Source organism: Lagenorhynchus albirostris, chromosome 3, assembly GCF_949774975.1.
Source record: "Lagenorhynchus albirostris chromosome 3, mLagAlb1.1, whole genome shotgun sequence".
NCBI classification, from domain to species: domain Eukaryota; kingdom Metazoa; phylum Chordata; class Mammalia; order Artiodactyla; family Delphinidae; genus Lagenorhynchus; species Lagenorhynchus albirostris.
In genome coordinates, this window is record NC_083097.1 from 65,893,436 (window position 1) to 65,919,373 (window position 25,938).

General features: G+C 33.7%; 1 protein-coding gene across 2 annotated transcripts in view; it reads left to right on the forward strand.

The window, feature by feature from the left end:
* The window catches only part of XRCC4 (X-ray repair cross complementing 4), a 268,679-nt gene that overhangs the window by 126,522 nt on the left and 116,219 nt on the right, over nt 1-25,938 (forward strand). For both annotated transcript variants that reach the window (XM_060146142.1, XM_060146143.1), the window contains exons 5-6: nt 3,855-4,007; nt 4,897-4,994. In XM_060146142.1, the coding sequence (XP_060002125.1) occupies nt 3,855-4,007; nt 4,897-4,994 (251 nt within the window). The remainder of the gene's footprint in view (nt 1-3,854; nt 4,008-4,896; nt 4,995-25,938) is intronic.

Sequence of the window (25,938 nt, forward strand, 5' to 3'; positions counted from 1 at the left end):
AGCCCATTACATTGTTTAAGAACAGTCACAGGCAGAAAATTCTTCCTTCCATCTATTGGTAATCTGAGTCCTTCATGGTGTACTGAAGGCCATTTCCTCTTGTTCTGTCATCAGAAAGGATGAGGAACAGCTGTTTACCATCTTCTTCAGCACTTAGAGGCTTATTAAATCTCTTTACCACTGCTTGCTTTTCCATTTCTTTTTAGCATTCTTTGTCCTCTGAACTCTGTGTAGATTTTCTTTTGCTGCACAACCCTGACCTGGATATAAATTTGATCAGAGCTGTAAATACAAGGATTACTGCACTGTTTCTAAGTACCACATGTTCACATTTACATATCTGTTTTACTTTGGGTTATCATTTACTCTTTTATTTTGGATGTTATTTCTCCATGAAATTACCTTGTTTCTGCTCTTTTTGTTGTTTTTTTTTTGACATTTATTCTTAAATTCTTTGTTTTCCCATCCAGAAATATTTTATTTGAATATTCAGTGTTTTCCATATTTAGTTTTTACTCTTTTACTTTAGTTTTTTTTTTTTTTTTAAGTACTATCATTTGGTCTGAGTTCCTAGATACCTCAGTCCTAGGCTGCTAATTAAACTTTATTGTTCTGTTGTCCCAGTCACTGTTAAAAGGATAAAGCATCATTAGGCCTTTCCTGTTTGATGTTATTTATGGTTTCATCAGGTTTGAGCTTTGCTTTAGAGATGATCCTTGGACTAGCTGTGGTCTGATCTGGTTGTATGTGAGTTCTCCTTTAGTATTGCTAAACTTAGCAATGAATCCCGTATGTCTCACTTACTAATACCTGTTCAGTTCTTGATGTGGAGGGTTGGCAGGAGGCAAGTATCAATAATATGGAAGGCATAGTAACATCATAATGCTGTAAGGGAGGAATGGCATTACAAATGTGATGGGAGGATGGTATGTACCTGTTAGTTACTGAATATTAAATAAAAAGATAAGAGTTCTCTGAATTTGTTAATCATTAATAATCAAGAGTAAATTCATATCCTGAAACTATTCACAATAATACTATTTCCTAGCCAACCCCCACTCCGCAGCTTTGTCTAGGAAGTGTTATTCAGTTTAATGATTAGAGGTTTGGTTGTAACAAAATCCTAAAGCTTTGCTAAAACCAAGCAAGGTTAACTCACAGAATGCCATGCATTCTACTGAGTTTGCTTTCCTATCACAGAAATGTTGTTACCTTTGACAATGTAGCCGTGACACTATCTATTTAGATTAATAATATTCTTTAGACAAAAAATATATATTTCATTTTGATATCTATTTTTAATTCATGAGTTATACCAAATGTTAATTTTAATAAAGGTTTGGAAATTTGCTTGATAGTTGATAAGTACACATAATCTTTCAAAAGAATTATTGAAGTGATTTATATAGAAATTAAATATGCCTTTAAATCAGATAAGTTACTAATTGGTTACTATAGTTATGGATTTACATATTGAATTATTATACAAGATTTTTATTGTAAATTTTTATAACTGATTTTTACTTTGTATATGTTTAAAGTATTTTATTATTGTACACTCAGGTGTATGTTCTAGTTATCTTTTTTTTTTTTTTTTTTTTTTGCGGTACGCGGGCCTCTCACTGCCGTGGCCTCTCCCGCCGCGGAGCACAGGCTCCGGACGCACAGGCCCAGCGGCCACGGCCCACGGGCCCAGCCGCTCCTCGGCATGCGGGATCCTCCCAGACCGGAGCACGAACCCGCATCTCCTGCATCGGCAGGCGGACTCTCAACCACTGCGCCACCAGGGAAGCCCTCTAGTTATCTTTTAAACTTGTGTTACATTGGAAAATAGTACAAGAAAATAAGAATATAATGTTTATAAACACTTTGCATCTGAAATATAAATGCAGTAACATATCCCAGCTTAAAATAAGCCATCAATATTGGCAGCTTCTCCTCAACTTGGCTCTATTTTTTTCCCCACACCTTTTGGAGTACTTCTTTCTCAGAGAGCTTTGCTTATGATAGAGGTACTGCTATATTAATATTTATCACAGTTTTTTTTGCAAGTGGATAAACAATTTTTTAAATTAAAGTTAAGCCTGTATAAAATGTTCATCAAGTACAGATGAGTATGAAATTATAGCCTACCCTTGGAGGTAATTAATTTTTAGAATTTCTATTTTCATTCTTTTGGTGATTTGCTACATATACTTATTCACTCTGCTTCTTAATGTTCTGAAATTTAAGATTTACTTGTGTGCTCCCTGCTATAAGATGAGGAATTTTGATCACTTCCCCTGGTCTTGTTTTTCTCCCCTGACCCACATCCCAGGTTTCATTTTAATTTTACTTTCATGCATCTTCTGGTCACATTTATTTATTTTTAAATCCATTAGCCTTTTAGGCAATGTAATTGATTCCCTCTTTACAAAACATAAGCATTAAGCATCCCTACGCTCTTTCATTTATTTTCTTCCTTTCTATTCCTAAACTCTTTTAGCTGTACCATTATGTGCATCACTTAAATATCACAATTTTTTAGAAGCTTGAAGAAGATGAAAAATATTACTGTTACAATAGTGAATAGCTATTAAAGGAGTGAAAAATATAATATTCAGAATCACTGGTTTTACATTTCTTCATAAGATGTCCATATTAACTTGCTCACTTCATTCATTTATCTGATAAATAGCTATTCAACATCTGTTGAATGCCAAACACTATGCTAGGCACAGAGGATAAAGCAGCCAATAAAACATACATGCTCTCTGCCCTTACGGAGTTCACAGCCTTGGCAATGACTATGGTATAAGACTGCTGTAATTGGTCCCAGAAAATATAATGCCATATGTTCCCTTTCATCCCATGAGAGGCCCTAATTCTTTGCATTTCTAGCTAGGTAGTCTCTTGAAAGTATAAGGATGTGTATATCAAATTTTGACATTTTTGTTTCTATTTCACTGAAAAATATATATAGTTAAATAATATATATAATGAAAATACTAGAATACCTGTATAGAACAACAAGTATAATTAACAGTATGGTAAAGAGAAAACCAGGCAGAGCTAAACTCCTTTTAAAAGAATATATTACATGAAATAATTTATATTTGAATCTTTAAAATAGAGGTTTATTCATGGTGTGTGTGTATGCACATATCAAGTATATACAACCTCTGCTAGTTTGCCTTCTTTATTTTATATATATCTGAGAGATTAAAATTAGTACAGTCTCTTGTTAGCTCATTTGAACATTGTAGGAAGAATTTTGTCTTATATATCTAAAATTTAAAATGTATAGTGTTTCACATTTGCTGTTTCATTAATCTCCTTGGAAATTTCAAGTTGGATAAATATATGTATGTGTGTGTGTGTGTTTGCTGGGTTATAAGATACAACTGGGTATGTCATGTTGTGGAGCAGTTCATAATCTATTTGGGGAGAACTGATTAAGTAAATCACTTAATCACAAAACAAGATCATGGTTGCTATTACAGTAATATTAACAAAGTACAAGAAACATAGGCTATAGTTACTCTCGTTTGAAATTTCTCCCACAAATATGTGCTTTTGGAAATAAACCATAGATGTGAATAAGTTATTACATTTAGGCATTCAGATGTTTTAAAAGCTTTTTTGCTGTCAGTTTCCAATTTCTATCCTTTTCTCAGTATGTAAACTACAAACGCTAATGAACAATAAGTTCTAATTATTTGTTTACCTATATAAAACTTTAAATCAATGAAAACATGTTTAAATGGTTTTAATTGTATTTTTCTTGAAAAATTTTCTTGAAATTGTCTTCAGTATTAGATTGAATACTAAAACAAAACCTGCATGATTTATTTATTTGTTTGTTTATATTTTAGATTTGAAAAATGTGTGAGTGCTAAGGAAGCTTTGGAGACTGATCTTTATAAACGGTTCATTCTGGTGCTGAATGAGAAGAAAGCAAAGATCAGAAGCTTAAATAAATTGTTAAATGAAGTTCAAGAACTGGAAAAGAACATCGAGCATAAAAGGTATTTTAACCTTTCTGTTTTGGGATGGCAGATGCAGACATTTTAGTGCAATTTCTTCCCAAACTGAATGAAAGTTAGATGCCAACTTTTTAGTAATATGAGATCATTTGATAGTCTGGGGTTGGATGTTCTGGTTGTTAGATGCAGTGGACTAGAGAATACTCAACATGATCTCTCCATGCCTGCCCAACTGTCACACCTAGACTTAAATCATAAAACTGGCATGAGATTTACCTAAATAATACTAGTTTAATTCTTAGGCATCACTAAGAAATATATTAATTAAAAGCTTTCATCTTCTGCAGAACCATAGAGTTGGGCACACATTTGTAATCTCGATGTCTAAGCAATGCTTAATTTTAGAATCAGGTGACTCTAAGTGTGAATATGTACTTGATTTTTAAGGAAGAATCATAGGTGACTTATGACTGTGGTATGGCTTGGACAATCCTTAAACTCTCTGTGCCTTACTTGGATATCTTCTTAATAAAAATAAAGGTACCCATCTCAGAGTTTTGGGGAGACCAAATGAAAGGCAGAACTGCTTTGAGATCAGTAAAGTACTGATTACTCTGTGACCCACAGAAGGTAATTTAGAAGAATAGTATTGTGATTTGATAGATAAATAATAAATGATAATAAACTGACTCAAGAATTAATTATAGTGAGCACTAAACCACATTTATATAAGGTAAAAGAGAAACTTGTTCTTAAGAGAGTTAACATATAGTCTTTAAAGTGCTTTCATCTTAATTATATCTATTTCAATATATATTTGTTTAATTATAATGTTTTTCCAGGGATATTTTCTATAATTACTTACTGGTGAATTTGATACCTAGCCAGGAATGAACCAATAATTTATAAGTCTGCCTCTCTCTGTTTCTAGGGAAACTCCAACATGTTCTGAAATGACTACTGACAGAGATGCAATCTATGATGAAAGTACTGATGAGGAAAGTGAAATCCCACCTAATCCCAGTCCAGGTAAAGTAAATACATTTATTTCCTTTGTTGAACATCTCACTTGGGCTTATTATTTATTACTTATTATGATAATAAACCTTAAAGAAAAATGTTATAAAAATAATTTTTTCTACACACATTCTTTAGGGTTTTTAGTCTAAAACCTCAACTACTTAATGTTAAAAATTCATATTTATTATAAAATCCAGTAACTCGTTGGCAACAACAAAACAAGCAAGCATGCACATGTATATACATACACACACACATGTACATCAAGGTATACTATTCCTCATTAAACAAAGATGCATAAACGATAAGCAAGATATGTCTTCATGTCAAGTATGTACCAGGAACTCTTCTGTGCAGTAGAGAGCAAAACACAAAAATTTCCTCTTTCGTGGAGTTTAAATTCTAGCCAGGGAAACAGACAATAACAAGATGAGTAAATTAAAGTATGTTAGTGATAAATGCTGAGGAGAAAAGTAAACCAGGGAAGGATGATAAAAAATGTCAGGGTGGGAATAGGGATGAGGGTTGTGATTTTAGCTAAGGCACCAGAAAAGACCTCGGTGAAAAGGTGTAAGTCTACCTGTGGGAAAGCAGAAAAAGCAGTTAAGTACAAACGCCCTGATGTGGAAGTTTGCCTGATGTGTTCAAGTAATAGCATGGAGAGCAGTATGCATAAAGTGGAAAGATGAAGATAGGGAGTATTAGGAGATGAGGTCAAAGAGGCCAGATAATGTATAAGGTCTTCTAGGCCATTGTATGGATTTCAGTTTTTAATTTGAGTGATACTGGAAACTGTTACAGAATTTTAACTAGTCAAGTGGCATGATGTGATTTAAGTTTTAACAGGATTAATCTGTTGTGTTGAGAATATAGGATGATAAGTGCAAAAGATAGACAGAAAGCTAGTTCAACAGTAATTGAAGGATGAGAGGGCCTTAGACGAGAGTGAAAGTAGTGAAGGTGGTAAACAAAGGGCAGATTCTAGAAATGTTTAGAGGCAGCAGGATTTGCTGATGAAGTGGGTATGGGTCATCAGAGAAAGACAGCGGTGATGGTAAGCTTTTTGGAATGAACTATTGAAAGGTGCAGTTGACCTAGCAAGGTGGGGGAGACTGCGAGGGGAAGGGCTGGAACTCAGTTTTGGAAACATTAATTCTGAGATATTGAGTAGAGAGATGGATATACAAATTGGGACTTTGGGGGAGGGCTCCTGCTGACAAATAAGATGGTATTTAGAGCTGGCTGAGATCTCAAGGGAGTTTGAGAAGACCGAAAAGAGCAGTGGTCCAGGGACTCAGCCCTGATGCACTTGAGTGCACAGAGGTCAGGAAGATGAGGAGACCAACGCAGAAGACTGAGGGAGCAGCAAATATTGTAGGTGTGGTATCCTGAAAGCCAGTCGACAAAGTGTTTCAAGGAGGAGACTGTGATCAGCTGAGTTGAATGCTGCACATTGGTCAAGGAAGATGAGGATGAGCACTGACTGCTGTATTTAGCAATATAAATGTTATTGGGGCTCTTAATAAAACATTTTCAGTGGAATGGTGGGGAATAGAATAGGAGCCTCAAAAAGAATGAGAAGAGAGAATTGGAGAAGAGATAGCAAATATAAGCAATGCTTTTAACAAGTTTTACTGTAAAAAAAAAAAAAAAAAGGAAAGACCCAGGTCAAGAGCTCGATGGGGAAGTGAGGTCAAGAGGGTTTTTTTTTTCTCTTAGATGAGAGAAATACTGCCATGTTTGCATACTGGTGGGAGTACATAAGGAGAGAGAGAAAAAAATGTCCAGGCAGTAGACAGAGGTAAGAATTGCTAGAATACTGTCTCTAAGTAGATAAGATGGGATCAGATGCACAAACGGCAGGATTCATTTAGCTAGGAGCATGGGCACTTCCCCTAATGACAGGAAAGAAGGTAGAATAAATGAACAAAGACACAGGAAAGTGTCTAATTACATTCATGGAAACGTTCTGTTGATTAAATTAGTTGATTGATTAATCTGATTCTAATTAGATTTGAATTGGGTCAGTCATACACAGACTCTCATTTTGCACGTGAGAGTAAAATTTCATTTGGAGGCTATGCTTGGTTTACATTTGTGGCCCATTTAAAATGAAATCCTTTTTTAAAATAATCAGATGTAATTGAAAGCTCACAAAGAAAGAGAATCTGTACTCTTTCCAATTTGAACATTCTGAATTTTTATTAAACACAATGGCCTTTGATTTTGTTCCCTATTCAGAGTATCTCACGAAACTTTGATGTAGATGAAAATTATTTTTGAAGAGAAAGTATACGGTTAAACATGGGTATATGAGAATGGGGTCCTTTATGTGTTGTCTCTTTTAAGCAAAGCTTTACGTTATAATTGTACTCTTTTAAATTTGGCAAAATTTCTCTTCAAAAATGTTTAAGTCATTGCGTATTTTTTCTATATTTTACATGGAATTTTTTCTTTAACTCATATCTAGTTCACAACATATTTGACCATAGGTCTCTGATTCTAATTTTTTTTTTCCATTTAACTTGCTTTTGGCAAGTTTTCTATGTCAAGAATTAAGAGCATTTTTATTAGAAGTTTTAACTATTCTTTTCTCTCTGCTTCAGCAAGAAGTGTTCATGAAACTGGTTTGCTAAAGGAAGAAAAAGTGAATCTTAAATCTAAAATGCTTAATTTTGCATTAAGCACTAGATTCCATAGATCTGAGGAAAAATATATGTTAAACAACAAAATAAGCCTCATAATTTACCAGATTCTGTAATCTATTCTTTTATGGTGACAAAATATATTCTTAGTCCATGAGATTTTTTTTTTTTAATCACAGTTTAGTCTTTTGGTATTTTATATATTACTACTATGTGTTTGGGGTACAGCAGTGAGAATTTATTCCTTATTCTGCTGTCTTGACAATAACTTCTTAGAGTACAAGTAAATACATGAATTTATTTTAGATACTGCGGGTTCATGTGTGCTTTCTGTACAATAAAAACTAGAGGAAAACAAATCGATGGGATTTAATACATTTATCTTTCAGAAAGCCATTTCTTTAAATGGCTAGATCTGTAACTTGATAGTAATTTTTATTATATAAATATATTTTCATCATTAATTATTAAAATCACCAGATTTCCTCATGAGTTGTTTACATTATTACCTCATTCCTGCATGATGAAGAGGTTTAGTGAGCCCAGAATCATTTAGTGGTTCCACAATATTCATTCAAGTAAAAGATTAGAATGAATATTGTGGAACCACTAAACAATTTTTATGCATATACCCAGAAGTAGGGAAGGGATATTGTAGTTTGTAGGAAACTGATAGGTAACATTTTTATGAATAAGCAATCTGTTTTATTACTTTTTCCTCCAAAGTTTTTAAATTTCCCTCATCGTTAGGATTGTTGAGGAAATAACTAATGACAAGTAGTTCAATCCAATAAGTGACATCATGTTCATATGTACTACACCATATTCAGAGGTTTAAGAAAAACCTTTGAAGTATTCACTAACAGTTTATTAGCTAAAAGTAGATCTCTGAAGTATTCTAAAACTTGAACATCACAGTCGATACCACCTCACGACTACATTTTATGTTTTTCTCTAGTAAGATTTGCTTTCTCTATGTCTTAATTTCCAGAATTTCTAGAGAGGTAGCACTTGTTTTACAGACTTTATTTCCTAAACTGTGACTGAATACTAAAGCCCTAGAGTTCATAGATATTCACTTTGTTTCAGATTAAGATTATGATAGATAAACTAGTTGCTGTGTTCCCTATTTATAGCTCAATTCCTGGATTACAAAGGAGGATGTGTCACTTTCATTCTCATCTAGTTGGTATTAACTCCTTGTGGCTTTAAGGATTTCCTGGTTAGTCTGGACTCCTCTTACCTCCAAAGTTGTTTTTGTTTTTTAATTCAATGGAAACGTATTGGGTTATTATAGATATTATTAAACAACCTTCTCTACAGGAAATCCTCTGTTTCTTTAGTTACAATTCAAGGTAATACCTGAGGTCCATCGCTGTGGAGAAACTTCAAGTTGAGCTAGGTCCACTGAATAACAGAACCTCACCAAAATATACAGAGGTATAAGTGTAATTGGTATAGCATTTTAGTGACAAAAGGCTACTAAGCAGCAGTGCATGCAAGTGGCCTTTCATTTGCCCCAACAATAGCTGATCTAACCTAAGAAATAACTTAGGATTATGCAGATTTTTATATTGTTTCATAACCATTTTGATGCTGCAATAAAAGTAGAATTATGTGAAAACAATTTTTAAATTTATATGAATGTTCTAAGAATTTTGGCAATTATTACAAAGCACTTCTTAGTCTTAACAGAATTCAAAATGCATGTGAATATTTAGGGAAAAATTGGGTTTATTTTATAGAAATAGGATCTTTCTGTGAAGCATTTTGAAAAGATATGGTTAATTGGCTCCTACTTAGCCACCACAAGAGGACTTATTTTAACGTGTCATTAATTATTTTTAATATTATTTAAAATTATTTTAACGAATAACCAGTATTTTAAAATTATAGTTATTTCTATTAGAAGTTGACATATTTATAACATTTAGAGAACAATTAAATCAGCCTTACCAAAAGTTCAAATAAGAAATATACTTATTCTAGAATGTTTTAGCCTTCTTAGCTTCATATTAAAGGTGCACAACCACTAAAAACTGATAAAATAAGCTTTCTTACCACTTTTCTGCATAATTATTAGCCCGAGATTTAGCACATTAGTTTAATTAGTCCTCCTTCTTAACCAACAGGAAGGTCCCTGTATAACTGCTATCAGTAATTCAGGCTTCTCTTAGTTGGTAGGCTTCCTGAAAGGAAGGGTAATTATAGAATAGCCTTTTTGAATATAAATGAATGGCCATGTCAAACAGTTGATGAATACTGATATAGTAGCTTTTAAAAATAGAACAGAATCCAAAATTTCAAAGTATCAAAGAGCTCGTTGCTTTGAACACTGAATGTCTACTCACAGAGGGGATAACAGCATGTCCTGCCAAAGAGATTACTCAGAATTCAGCTTTGGAATCACAGACTATGCCCTTAATATTATCCAGCTTGTTTATCATAGGCACATTTGTTTATAAATTCTAAGTAAAAGCTTGATTTAGTAGAACCTATCACAAAACTGGAAAGGCAATTTGAGTGTATTTCCTAGCGATCATGGGCTCTTATACATAAGCAACGTTGCAGAGAAAGGATGGCATATATTTGAGAAATCTAGATCTAATATAGTTCTAGATCTTCTAGTACAAGCCCATCATTTTTCAGATGAGGAAACAGAGGCCTAGAAATGTTAAGTACATTACTGTTGGCCACACAGGAGAAAAGAATGAGAAAGTATTTGCCTTCTGTAACAGTAGATTGCCCACATTTGCACATTTCTTTTTGAGGTATTGTAAAAACCCTTGGGACTTCGCTAGCACTAAAGAGACTGCCACTGATGCAATAGAATAATGAGAACATTTTTTTCTTCTAAAGAGAAGAAAGATCCTATTTATACATAAATTTTCCATAGAGGTAGCCAATATCATTAGATTAAACAAGCTAGGCTTTATGATGTAAAGCTTGTGGAGAAAATTCCAGAATGTACATATTTCTATTGAGGTCATCCCTCTGTATATTTTTTAAAATTAAGATATAATTGACATATAACATTGTGTAAGGTATACAATGTGTTGATTTGGTACATTTATAATTGCAATGTGATTACCACTGAAGAGGTAGCTAACACCTCTATCACATCACATATTTGTCATTTCTTTTTTGTGGTGAGAACACTTAAGATCTAGTCTCTTAGCAACTTTGAAGTTTATAATACAGTATTATTGACTGTAATCACTCTGCTGTGCATTAGATCTGCAGGATTTATTGATCTACTAGTTGCAAGTTTGTACCCTTAAACAACTCCCCAATTTCCCCACCCCCAGCCCCCAGTAACCATCATTCCACTCTGTTTTTATGAGTTCGGCTTTTTTAGATTCCACATATAAGTGAGATCATACAGTATTTGTCTTTCTCTGTCTGACTTACCTCACTCCCTGTGTATATTAATTGCTTTAAATTTTGACTTAGTATTTTATTTACCTGAGAACTCTCAAATGTACCAAAGGTACTTAGCAAATTTGTGATAACTTCTCTATACCCCACTATTAAAATATAACTTTGATATAACCTCCTAGGCAACTATTTCTATATTTTTTTATGTTCTTGGAGAGACAAAAATAAATACTGTTAAGAATATTTGTCTCTGGCTATGGGTGATGAGAAGGTTGGCAGAATCTCTCCTCCAAAAGTAATTATGTATCTAAAATTGTCAAAAAAGAAATAAACATATACTTCATTGCTCTGGAAATGAGCAAAAAGCAAACAGCAATATTAGAAGTATTTATGCTTAAAAAAATTACTGAAATTTAGGTAAGAATTGGGAGTCTGTGGAGTTCTTGCCCCAGCTACTGTCCTTGCTGTTCCCCCATCCTCTGTTTCCTGAACTTGATAGGTATGGAGTTCTGTCAGGACCTGGGAGGCCATGAGGACTGGAAACTGTTATGCCTGGACCAAATTGGTCTCACTTAATTATCAGTGGAAGGTGATACCCACATCCAACAGTGTTGTTGGTGGCAGTAATGATCTTGTCGACAGTGGCTAACTGGGTTGGGCCAGTGAATCTAAATAACGTGAGGTTAGCCTGCTCTGTGGCTACATTTATACCATCTTTCTCCAAGTATGTATGACTAGGATTTTACAGAGTATGGCAACTTGACATAAGTAGTCATCTACATGATGTGTCAATGGGTAATACATATGTGAGAAAAAACTATGTGGTCACTTATTTAACTTAAACAATTTTTTTCTTTCCTGCATAATCTCTCCTAGTCTTTAATATGTTAGTGTGCATAACAATGAAGGATAGAATGTATTGTGAAACAGATCGCAAAATTATAAGACCTTAGGAACTTTTAAAATGGGCTTTATTATTCTATGGAACCCAAGTGAGAAACCCTGCTTTATATGGTTTTGACTCGTATATGAATTAGGTGAGAAAAAGGGAAGTATCTAAAGAAAATAAACATTTTCCCATATTTCTGTATGTCCCAATTTTAAGAGGACATGTACTAAACATGAGCAGAAGATCACGTAAATAAGGTTATAGTCTCAAAGTGTAGCATAACCCATGAGAATCATATTAAACCTTAGAACATGCAGTGACTTGCAGGAATTCTGAGAATAGTTTAAAAATGTTATTTTACCATTCTTGTGATAAGAAGCCTGACCTGAGAATGAACTTAGGACAAATGTTGGTTGATATAATTAATGTTAATAAGTGACAGAAACACTACATAAATGCTTTTTAATTTGTTCAATCCAAAGTGAGTTCTTAACCTCTGGTTCTTGTTTGTTTTTGTTTTGTTTTTATAAATTTATTTATTTTTGGCTGTGTTGGGTCTTTGTTGCTGTGCGCGGGCTTTCTCTAGTTGCGGTGAGCGGGGGCTACTCTTCGTTGCAGTGCATGGGCTTGTCATTGTCGTGGCTTCTCTTGTTGTGGAGCACAGGCTCTAGGCACGTAGGCTTCAGTAGTTGTGGCACGTGGGCTCAGTAGTTGTGGCTCGCAGGCTCTAGAGCTCAGGCTCAGTAGTTGTGGTGCACGGGCTTAGTTGCTCCGCAGCATGTGGGGTCTTCCCGGGCCAGGGCTCGAACCCATGTCCCCTGCATTGGCAGGCGGATTCTTAACCAGGGCTCCACCAGGGAAGCCCAACCTCTGGTTCTTAAAGAATGTTTAGTGGGGAGATCTTTGAGCCGTTTGGAATTATATGTAAAATTATATGTATGTATGCATGTATTAGTTTGCTAAGGCTACTGTAACAAAGTACCACAAACTAGGTAGCTTATACAATAGAAATAAATTGTCTTAAAGTTCTGGAGACTAGAAGTCTGAAATCAAGATGTCAACAGGGTTGGTTCCTTCTGAGGGCCATGAGGGAGAAGGATCTATTCCAAAATTCTCTCCTTGGCTTGTCAATGACCATCTTCTCCCTGTGTCTCTTCACATCATCTTCCCTCTATGTATACCTGTGTCCAAATTTCTTCTTTTAATAAGAACACCAATCATATTGGATTAGGACCCACACAGTTGAGCTCATGACTTTATTACCTCTAAATACTCTATCTCCAAGTGAGGTCACATTCTTAGGTACTGGGGATTAGGACTCTAAAATATCTTTCTGGGGGTGGGGATACAATTCAACTCATAACAATGGAAATGTATGTTTTTCTGGAGCAAGGACCCAAACTTTTTATCTTTTCAATGGGGACCATGTTCCAAAAAAGATTCAGAACCATTGACCTAGGAGAACGGAGTTTAAACCAGAAAAGATGGAATAAGACTCATTAAAAGGAAACTTAAGCTTAGAATAAATGAGAAATTGAGATGAAAAGAAGAGAAAATAGCAGTGTTCAGACAGAAGCTAAGTCATCATCTATTAACATTGGACTGGAGGTTTGTCTAGAGCTGCGTTGTTCAATAAAATAGCCATCAGTCACATGAAGCTTTCGAACAGTGGAAATGTGGCTAGTCCAAATTGAAATGTTCTGTAAGGATAAACCACACACTGGATTTCAAAAATTTAGTATGAAAAAAGAATGTAACATGTCTAATAAATTTTGATATTATATATTAAAATAATATTTTAGATATATTTAGTTAAATATAATATTACTTTTAACTTCATCTGTTTATTTTTTACTTTTTAAAATAAGGCTAATAAGAAATTTAAAATTCTCTATGTGACTCACATTGTATCTCTATTTTACACACGTAAGATCTATTTGATCTTAATGTTTAGAAACCTTCCATCTCAGGCTGATTCTGTGGCTCTAGAACAGATTTAGAATATTGTGAAAAAGAAGTCAGATTTTACTACCAAGTTTTTATGAAGCTCTTAATGTAAGTCATGAGACCTTTGGGTGGGTGTAGATGATTGTGGGTGTAATTGAGTATTGTAACACCTAATAAACGCAAAAGGTGTTACACTGTTTTTTGGATTCATTGTAGTAAAACAGATTTCAGAAATCTGTTTTACTACATTTATCAATTTGACCGAGAAAAATGAAGCTAAACATTTTCACTGGCGCTGTAAAACTGCAAACCCCTGTTAAGACAAATGGGTGTAATGCATCAGCAATCTCTAAATCAGCTGAATGTCTATACTGTAATATGTAGGATTCTCGTCTCTCTGTGACTGTGACAGGGATCTCTACCACAGACAGCACATCTGGTTCCTTTAGCCATTTCATCAATATCACCTATAAGCCATATTTAAGATCAAAAGGATAGAGAAGGTTACCAGTGATGAGGTTCTGGAATGTTGCCAGCCCACCAGCATTGACAATGATGTTTGCTGCGACTTAACTCTGAGGGCCTGGGGATGTGTGAAGGATGGATATCAGCAGGCTTGCTAAGCAGAGTCTGAATGCATGATGCAGTGAAAGAGAACAGTTACAAGTAGGGTAGGCAAAAGAAATACTCAAACTGAGACCCTAAGTGCCAAATTCAAGCCTTGTAACACTCAAGAACGCTGAGAAATAGTAGCTGCAAATATATACCTATTGGCACTCAGGATTTTGTGGGGAGAGGGGAAGGGTTATAACTTGGGGGATGACAGAACAAAAAAAAACTTAGGGTACTTTCAAGCACAATGACTAGCTATATTAACAACCATATTTTAAAAAAAATTTAAATGCATAACTTGGACTAAGTCAGAGGTTGTAAACTGTTGATCCTTGTTACAATCTAGGTCTCATACTTTGTTTTTCCTCGGTGATATCAGTGTTTCAAATAATAAATTTGAATGCATTTAAACAGGGCATAGGTTTCCTGTTTTCTGTAGTCCTCAACACTTCTCTTAGATCTGGCTTAGTTCATTCATTGATATCACTTGCATGATTTCTGCAAGTATTTGAGTGTGTGACCCCTGGAAGTTGGTGGTTATACTGACAATGAAGACTATCACAATAGTTCTTCTATCTATCATAACTATCATATCATTACTACTACTACTACTACTACTACTACTACTATCACCACTACCACCACCACTACCATTACTACATCTACTTCTATTACTATTACTGTTCTGTTATGGTTCCACTACCATTATTACTGGTAGCATCATCACCACCACCACAACGACTACAGACTCATAGTTATTTTACTCATAGCCCTTATAAATGGGTGCCAGAGTCTATTCTAGGTTTCTTAGATGCATTGTTTCATTTACATCTAATAACAATCCTACGAAGTGTGTACTGTGATTATGACCATTTCACAGCTGAGAGAACTGAGGCACAGAAAGATTAGAGAACTTGCCCAATGTAACAAGCCTAATAAGTTATGGAGCTGAGGTTCTAACACAGGCATCTAACCACAGAGCTCATCTCTGAGAACGCTTCCTGTGCTAAAATTCTTCATGTTCAGTAAATAGAACACTAATTAAAATCTTAGAGTTCTGTGAGTATGATTTCATATTTTCAATTCAAGTATATTTGATGCCTTCATTTTTATAAAATAATTTAAGGCTCCTAAAAATGGAAGCATGGAATATTTGGCCTCCTTCTTACTTAATAGAGTGGGCACACATTCTACTAGAAAAGCTATAGCTTGGTGACATTAATGCACCATTAAGATGAATGGGAATGTTCATGTCTCTGTTGGAAGTTGTGTTATGATTTGATGGCAAAGCAAATAAGGCAGGAGAATGGTGATTTATACTCAGTCCTTGTTTAAAAGCCTTGGGTAAAGAGGTGCTAAATAAATATTAAGTAACACTATCAAATGTCCATATGGACATTAAAAAAACATAGATTTATAGTTTGAAGTATAAACTTATTCTATATGCTGTTTATATATTATTTGGTGGATAGAAATTTTAGAATTGTTTTATCTCTCTGATGAATTGACTTTTTCTTATCATTATGAACTCTCCTTATGTCTAGTAATGTTTCTTTCCTTAAAGTTGTCTTTGTCTGATAATAGTATAGCTATAACTTTCTTTTCCTTGCTGTTTACAATGGTTTATCTTTTTCATGTTTTTCCATTTTTTTAACCTTTCATATATTTAAAATCTGTCATTTGTTAGCAATATATAGTTGTTTTTTAAATCTACCCAGAAAATCTTTGTCTTTTAAATTGGTTTGTTTACTCCCTTTATAGTTCAAGTAGTTACTTATATATTTAGATTTAGATCTACTAAGACACTATTTGTTTATTATTTAACCTTCCCCCTTGTTAATTGTGCATTAACTTGTTAATTATGCATTCTTGTATCTTTTTTTTTTTTTGTATCTTTGTCTTAGTGGTTACTCTAGAGGTGGCAACATACATCTCTGACCTATTACATTCTAGTGTAAATTTAACTTTCATACTTCCTAGATAATGCTAGGACTTAGGGCACTTTGACCGCTTAGCCGCATCACTATTTTGCATTATTGTAACATGTATTTGAATTTGTCATATATTCTAGACCTCATAAAGTATTATTGTAGCTTTGAAAAGTTAATATTCATTTATGTTTATCCATATCTTTACCTTTTACTTTGTTCTTTATTCTTTTCTATGCTTTCTGTTTTCATTCCAGATTATTTTTCTTCAACTTAGAGAAATGCCTTTAATATTTCTTTTAGTGTACTTCAGATTTTGACAAATTCTCTTGGTTGTGGTTTTTGTGAAAGCCTTCAGTTTTTTAAGGAATTTTTGCTGTTATGGATTTCTAGGTTGACAGTTGATTTTCCTTCAGCACTTTGAAGATGCCGCTCCATTGTCTTCTGGCTTCTTTTGCTCCTTGTAAACGAGTCAGCTCTTAGTTATATTGACGCTCCTATGAAGTTAATGTCTTTTTTTTTATTCTTGCTGATTTTATCCTATGGCTCTGGTGTTTAGCAAGTTTTCTCCGATGTACCTAAGTGTGGTCTTCTTTTTATTTTTCCTGCTTGAAGTCGTAGAGCTTCTTGAATTGGCAGCTTGGCATCTTTTGTCAGTTTTAGAAAATTATTGGCTGGTAATTTTTCAGATATTGACCCTATCCTGTTCTTTCCCTTCTCCCTTTCTGAGAATACGATTACACTGATATTAGAGTTTTCCACATGTTAGAGTTTTCACCATGTTTCACACGTTTCTTATGTTCTTTTCCATAATTTCAATCCTTTCAGATTTCTGTGCTCCAGCCTAAATATTTTCAACTGATCCACTTTTGTTTATTAATATTTCCAATATTTGTTAATTTGTTCTTTACTTATCTCCCTTTTATATCAGGAGTCAATTAGGGAGGTATTTTAATCTACTATGAAGATATGTTTCTCTCCATTAGGTTGTTAGCTGTTCGAAGGTGGTGGTCCCTCATGGCACCTAGTTCATTCAGTGTCTTGCAACTAAAAGAAATGTAGTAATTTAAAAAAAATAATTTGTTTAGTAAATTCAATTATGTGTGTGCCCCATATTGTTTTACTGAAGAAAGATGTATGCAATGTACTTTGAAAGTGTTTTTTCTCCGTTGATGATATAAAAGTGCCGAAACTAGTAGTAAGCATGTTGTAGTCATATACTAAATGGGTTTGTAGTAAACTGTTCATATAATTAAGAAGTAATTGTCTTAAATTATCTATATGGTTTTCTCTGGTTAATACTGTGCTCTGTGACATGCATTTTCAAGATTGTTGTCTAACAATCTAACAGATATTAGCTTGTTTTCCAGTTGGGATGATTTCAGTTGCAAGTATTACAAAGACTCAGTTTTAGGTAGCAACAAGGAGTTTATTATCTCAATAGCAAGTTTGAACATAAAGAATTTCCATGGTTGGATAATTCAGTATGTCCACACTGTCATCAAGAACTCAAGTTCTTTTTATCTTTCTACTCTATTCTCTTCAGGCTTTTTCTTTCATGTGGTAAAATACAAGACGGCTGTCATTGCTTCAGCATATCTATCATATGTTTATGTACATTTCTTCTCAGGGCTTCTTAAAGAATTGCCACAAACCCTTTTCTGAAACCATCACTTGTAGGGAGAATGACATACCTTCAATGATTGGCTTAACTAGTCAAGCCTTCATCCCTAAGGCTCCCCTGTGGAAGGTGAACAAAAAGTGTATCTGTAATCAGATAAGAAGGGATGGTGGAATGGCTATTGGCTAGACGTGGAAAAAAGCAAAACTAAGAGTCATCCCTGAAAAAGTTATATTTTCCATGCCACTGTCAGGAATCCTTCATGCTTGGTGAAGTGGATTGGTCAAGGGATTTCCTAGGAAAGAAACTGGGTATCTATATTTTACAACTCTGCACTTCATTTATTAAAAAGTTCTTTATTTAATCTCAGTTCTGTGATCATTGAAATAATGTATAACAATTTTTGCAATGAAGTATGTCTGTTGTTCATAATTTTGAATGTATGTGGTAGACCAAACGTTGGTTTCATGTTGAATCTCATTGTGATACTACTTTTAGATATGTCATCTTGATTATAAATAACTCGAGAGCAAAAACCAGGGACTTTTCTGCTTCCAAAGTTTCTTTCTGAAGTAGGACTTGAATAAAGGTTTTAAAGAGGTAAAACTAATCTCTAGTCTAAGCCAACACTTGAAAAGCAATTATTGATAATATTTTCAAGAATAACTATAATAAAATCACCAGTGCTCAGTTGCTAAAAAGTTGAGTCCACATCTAGGGTTTTAGATGCTGGCCAATAATTAATGAGCATCCATTCATAATAGATATCTACATTTCACTATTTTAAAAAACACTATTTTGAAAGATTTTCATTGTTGTTTTATTTTTCATTTATAGCATGTAAACTTTGGTGGTTAACTTCCTTCATTAAAAAAAAGAAAAAAATGTTCAGAACTGAAGTGCCCTAGATGCTGGTTTTTCAGGTCATCAGTTTTGGCTACATTCTTTTCCATGAGGCCCTTTATGATATTCTGCTTTTTCCTTTACCTTAAACATTTACAGTCTCTTTTTTTGATTAAGATATATTTAGGCACAATACACCTTACCATCCCTATATTAGCAATATGGGATTTATGTGTGTCAATAATAGCCAAATACTGGCAATTCTGTGTGTTTCAACCAAATATTACAGCTCCCTTGGTGCAGAAAAACAGAGACCAACTTGATTTGCAGAGGATTTGTCAAGTGCAAATTAGCACCTTAACTGAATCCCAGCAAAAGATAATTAAAATCAACAGAAACAACTCCAGAATTTAAACACTATTGTTCATCCTTTCCATGTCTCTTGATGTAATGCTCCACTCTTTATCATTGGAGGTGGGCTTTATGGCATTGGGAGGGAACTAGGAATGGTGTTGCAATGTAAATGGGAATTTTTAAAAAATTTGGTGTGTGAGCTGGCCTTGATATGAGGCTTTGACATATACCATGATACTCTTAGGCATTATGATGGCAAATATTGTGATGACTACAAGATGCATTAACTAACATTATACAAGTCAGGCTGAACTCTTTCTTCAATATATCACTTTGGTGACTCCAAGGTTATTAAAACTGCTGAGGCCAGTAGTGTTAACAATTGGTGATAGGATTTCAGGGATAATTCTATTATTGTTGACCCAAAAGGCCAGTGACGGATTCTGAAGAATGCCTTCCTTTGAATACATTTGTAATGGTTTTTGTTTGGAAGAAATGGTGCAATTGAGTACTAACAGGCAGATGAATTTGAACTAGAGAAATATCTTCTGACAAATGATCTTCATTCCCTTAAAACTATTCTAGCAAGAAATATTAACATATTTTTTGCTAAAAATGAGTTTTGTGACCAAATAAGTTTGGAAAACACTGAGTTAATAAAAATTAAACATGTTTCTTCTAAATTGTTCAGTCTTTAATATGGTAATTAGTATGCACTTTTTAATACAGCATGCACTATTTTCCACATTTTACCATTTGAATGATTAGAAAGTTAATTTATTTCCAACAGAACGTGAGATTATTGAAAATTAAATAAAGTGCATAACAATATTTGATATACTTTTTAATTTGCCTTCCTATACTGGGATTAATTTCATTGATACTAGATTAAGTTTTTAATAAGTGTTTACTGAAATAGAGGATCTGTGCATTTATCTTTATTTACTTTTATTGGTTATTCTTTTTCATAGATATATTTGTAGCATACTTGATTTGGAAGTGCAAAATTATGAAGTTAGGTAATATTACTTTTTAAAATAAAAATTTTAATGGTATCAATTTTTGAGAGATTAAAAAATGTCAAATAGGTTTAGTTTACCTGACAAAACACTTGGCACTTTCCTTAATAAAAAAGACTAATTTCAAAGGCTAATTAATGTGACTTTCTTCTTGAAAACTCTGAAGGCTTCTTTTCATGACTTTTCAACTGCAGATCAAGACATCACAGGAGATCTTTCTCTGCTATATTATGGTATAGCTTTCCAAAGCGAAATAAAATGAGACTTTGCTACCATTAGAGTCAGAATTCACGTGAACAATATCTTTAAAACATGGTGTGCAAAGTATTTTATACTTGCTGTAATTTCCATTACAAAGGAGATCAGCAATAATGAGTCATTTCTTTAAAAAATTTAATTGCTTTTTAAGTGACAGCCTTTCTTTTACATTTTGTTTTAAACTCAAAGATAAACAAAACAAAAAAATAGCATCTGATAGTTAAATGGAGAACCTCCCATAGTCATGCTGTCAGTTGGAAAGCCTTTATTTTCATGCCAGTTTCTTATAGCTCAAGTTACAAATAGTGTGATTGGCAGCTCAGTCACTTGGTAACTCAGAATAAGAAGTGTGTCGCTTTAAAAACATAAGATGAAGGTGCTGCCACTTTATTAGCATCTTTGTGTTGCTTCATTCACTTCATGCTTATTTAGGACCAGAGAATTAAAAACCAAAAATTAAATACTTTAAGAACTAATCTGTGTGGCTCACTTAGAAGGAAATTTTGACATTTGAATTCTGAAAAGTCACCCTCTTGTAAGAATTCCTTTTTGCCTAAGGTTGCTTGTGTATTGTTCTGTCTGCTTATTTAAATATCACATAAGTGGTAACAACCCACATGTTTTAGATGGTACCTCATTTTAGTGCTACTTCTTTATTTGATTGTCAGCATCATGTAAATAAAATACATGTTCATAAGGAGAAGCATAGCCTATTTTAATGGAAAAGATTTAGACAGTGAGCTGAGAGCTCATGTCTAATCTTCCCTTTATTATTGTGGATAAGGATACATGTCCCTTACTTCTGTATCAGGCAGGGATTCTGGAAGCCGTGTATCAATAATATATATGAAAGTGTTTGCACTCTCTAGAGCACATGGACTAGTATTATTCTTGTCAATGTTACTCTTTCATTTAGGAGATAGCGTTTTTCTTTGTTTCCCATACTCTTTGTTCTGTGTTCTAAGAGGTAGATGAGTTAATTTTCTGTTATTCCTGCATCACCTAACACAGAACCTTGCTCAAAATCGAATTTTTAGATTTGTTTATAAAGTGGTGAATGCATCCTTTACAGTATAATTGAATATATTTGACATGAACACAATAAATGCAGTTTACATTGGATTATTATTTTTAATTCATTTTACCTGTCATGTTGTTTAAACATCATTAGTAAAATTTCACAAATTTGGTCTTTTATTGTTGTTACCTGGCATAACATCAGGACTGCCTCAGAGTTTATTTTAGCATCGTAATATTGCTAAACAAAGCCCAGCAGTTATGACTTTTATTTGGCGCAATTTCCTACCTATTTCAGAAGGATAAAGTATGGTTTATTCAGTTGTTTTTCTCTACGCTTCATAACACTTATTTAAACATTGTGTTATATCAAATTAGCTAAAAGACTCCATTCATTTTCTGTTCTTTGGCTGGTGTGCCACTTACTCACAGATTCATTGACTATGATTGATTATAAACTGCCTGTGAGACCCACTTACATGGATTCGTCATTTGTTAGAGTTTAAATGAGTCACAATTCCCTCTGCTATTGGACTTTACAACGTGTTATAAGGTGTTTTAATGACTTTCCCTGCAAAATACACTTCTTTCATCTGCAGGTCAGCTTGGTTTAAATCTCTATTTTGTTGGACATCACCCCAAAGAAAACTTTTATTCTTCATTATTCTTTTCTTTCCATGAAATATGTTCTTTCCTAAAATGTTTTAAAAGCCAAAGTGCAAACTAATTATGCTTCCATAAAATATTTTCACATAAAAGTTGCAATATTCTACATCAGGCTTTTACATTTTCTGCATTCCTGATCAATTTTAAAATGTTCAGCAATGCCACCAATTTAATCAGTGGTCTACTTGCCTGAACATGAGCTCCTAAAGAAAAGGGATAATACCATGGTTTACTCTTGCTTCCCAGCATCGGCATAGTGCTTTGTACCTAAGGGGTAACCAACATTTTTTGTCACACTGAATTGTCCTAATATTTCTGTAAAAGGTCTATGAAAAATCTTACTAGGGAGAGCTCCACAAAAGTCTTTAGTAGAACTATTGCCTCAAACCAAAAATTCAAACAGTAGCTGAGCTGTTCCGTTTCTTAGGTGGCTGTGCAAAAGACTAGGCATTAGAGCATTAGGACTTTCATCTGAAACTACTCGTACAGTTTGAGGTTGAATATGTGGAGTTTTGTCCACATTCATCTAGATAACCTCTTTTATGCCCCTTTCATTCTAATATCTAAATTAGGATACCTAGGATTATTTTAATCAAATTCTGTTCAAGAGCAAGGTCAATGAGTCTGGTAAGTTTCTGGTCAAAAGAGTAATGGGAAAGTGAACTAACATTGATTTTGTGCTGCTCTGTTGGGATGCCATGCTGTGTGCTTTACGTAATTTATCTCATTTAATCTTGACCACAATCAATATTAGGCCTTAGAGCTCTCAATTCAAGAGAGGTTAAGTAATTTGTCCAAGGTCATTCACTTAGTAAGATAAACAGCTAAAATTTGAACTCACTTGTGGCTGACAACAAAGTCTATGCTTTTTAATTACTAACTCTGTTATTCAGGTTCTTTTATTGTCAAGTAATAACTAGATTTGGTTGTTAAATCTTATTTTATATGGGTGAACTGACAAGATTTAATGTAAAGAATATTGAAGTCAGAAAGCTATTTTGACATTTATTATACTGGAAAATAAACAGTTACTTAGACATTATTTATTATTTAATTTGATGCATAAAAGGATCAATCTGTAAAGAACCCTTTATAGTTGAATAATTCCATTGTCAATATAAATCTTATTTCTCTAACTTTGACCTGCATACCCATGTGTTCTGTGTCTGTCTGTGCAATAGGCAAATGGAAGTACCCAACCGATTCAATTCTGATTTTCTCTGGACGTGAATCCAGAGAAAGAATAAAAGCCTCCTCTACTCTTCCTTAATCTTCAGCACTATTGCTGTTGTTAATAATTGACTAGAGTCCTTCCTCGGTATCTGTGGGGTATTGGTTCTAGGACCCCGGTGGATACCAAAATCCAAGGATGCTCAGTCCCTTATATAAAATGGTATAGTATTTGCGTATAACCTATGCACATCCTCCCATATACCATAAGTCATCTCTGGATTACTTACAATGCCTAATGCAGTATAAATGCTATATAAATAGTTGCCAGGGTGCAGCAAATAAGTTTTGCTTTTTGGAGCTTTCTGGGATTGTTTTGCCAAATATTTTTAATCCACAGTTGGTTGAATCTGTGAGACCAACTGTACATCACTTTTGAAGCATTAATTTAGTATAGTATAATTGGTTTTTTGCTTACTGACTGCTGCATTAGGGGCAACTCATTCTTCCCCAGAAAAGCACAGATCTCTCTTGAATTTATATATTATCGAGAAACGTTTATTTCCTATAACTTCCATTAAAAAAAATTTTAGTTACCAATAATAATTATTGAGTGATTTATACCGCAATTATTTACAGCACTATGAAACCTAGGATTCCACTGTAGTGCTACCAATACCTTAGTTCTCTCATCAAGGCATTTTTTGCTAGCCTCTTGCATCTCATTTTTCTCCTCTATAAAATTTAAGGAGAAAATTAGATAATCTCTGAAGTTCAGCCAGCTCTAAATTTATGGTTTTCCAATGCATTTAAAGTCTACTGTTTGTTCTACAATATAATGAGGTCAGGGAAAGTCTGTGGTGGCCTAGGAGATAACTATGTAATGCCATTTGGTAGAAGGGTATTCCTAAGTTTTCTTCTACCTATTGCCACCCCAATAATTCTGAAAGAATTATATAAGTGACTCACTGCTGAAATCACAGCTTTATTTCCCTCCATCTGATTTTTGGAAAGTCCTAAGGTATTTGAAAATTCTTCCCATCAGAAATTATAATCTAGAAATATAATCAAGGGGAAACTTAAAATGTATAAAATTTATCAGTCTGGGCTAGAACATATCTCCTATGTCACTAGGAAAATGTATGTTTTACCTTATTTGTATTGCTAAGTCGGGGCAGGGGATTAATGGAGACTACTATAAGTTCAAAAAGGTTTAAATTTAAACCTCTTTAAATAAATCTTTATGATTTACATATTTATATAGTATTAATTATACCTTTAATATAGTATCCATCAATACTCAATAAAAAATAGCTGAAGCTAGCATTATTATTAATATCGCTATTACTATTGGTAGTGGTCACGGTAAGATGTACCACTGTTAAATATTATATTTTATTTAAATTTTCAAAAATATCTAAAGAAAATGTTGCCAATAGCATTCATTCTAGAAATTCAAATATTTATTAAAAATATTCCTGGAATTTAATCTTAGTAGAATTTGATGAGATTTATGAAGAGTTATAGTGGCAGTACTCAGAAAATAAGAGTTTGCCTCTTGAACAAATACTTTTGATTTTGGGAAAGGATCTGCCAGGCTTCAGAGAAATGTAAATTGTTAGGATAAACAATGAGCCTTCATCCCTGTGGGCCTTTCAGAATTTGGACAAAGCTGCTGTGTGCTAATAATCTTTTAGTGCTTATTTGTATCAGTAGATGTTATTAAATGCTCACAAAGCTCTTTCTTGAGCAAATTCTGTAATTTGCATTGATTGATTTTAAATAACACAAAGATAAATATTAAAGGATGAGCTATGAAATAAAATAATATACACTAATAAATGCCAGTAGACACAAAGCATTCATCTATGTGTGTATATGAGCAAATAAGAGAGAATTGTATTTACATGAGAGATTTTGCTGATGTTGAAGTAAGTTTGATTTTTCCATGAGTCAATTTATTCTTCATAAAAGAAGCAAGCTTACATCATACCTTTTAGCTATATGGCTCTCAGGTTCATTAGTAATAAAAAAATTAAACCATTTTCTTAGGAAATGTAAAATTTTTTAAGATACAGAATTTTTGAAGCACAGAAACTAGGCAAAATAGGGTTAACTTTTTCTTTCAGAAATAGTTAGTTGCTAAGAGACCACCAATAGATGTAATGATTCCAAGTTTCAGGCATCTCTTAAGTAGGCTTGTATCTCTTTATAAAAGTTGTTTAATTCCTGTTCACACTAGACTATGTCATTAATAATTAAATGCCTAATGATTCTGTTCTCAGAAAATTTTAAATTTTGTTGGGGAGAAGAAAATAGTGTGTTAGAAAGCATCAAATTAATTTATTTACTTCAACATTTGTTAAAGTGCCTGTTAGGTGTTGGGCCTGATGTCTGGCTCCAGGGATGCCACATTGAACAAGATGTTGTTTCTGCCTTTTAGGAGTTTAACTTCTATTTGAGGAAAGGAACAGTTAATTACAATGTAAAGTAACAAGTGTACATCATAGAAGGTACTTAGTATATGGTAAGTGAATGAATGATTAATGAATGAATGTTTAAAATGCTATGTAGAAAGTGCCCTGAGGTAAAGAGGATGGTTTACA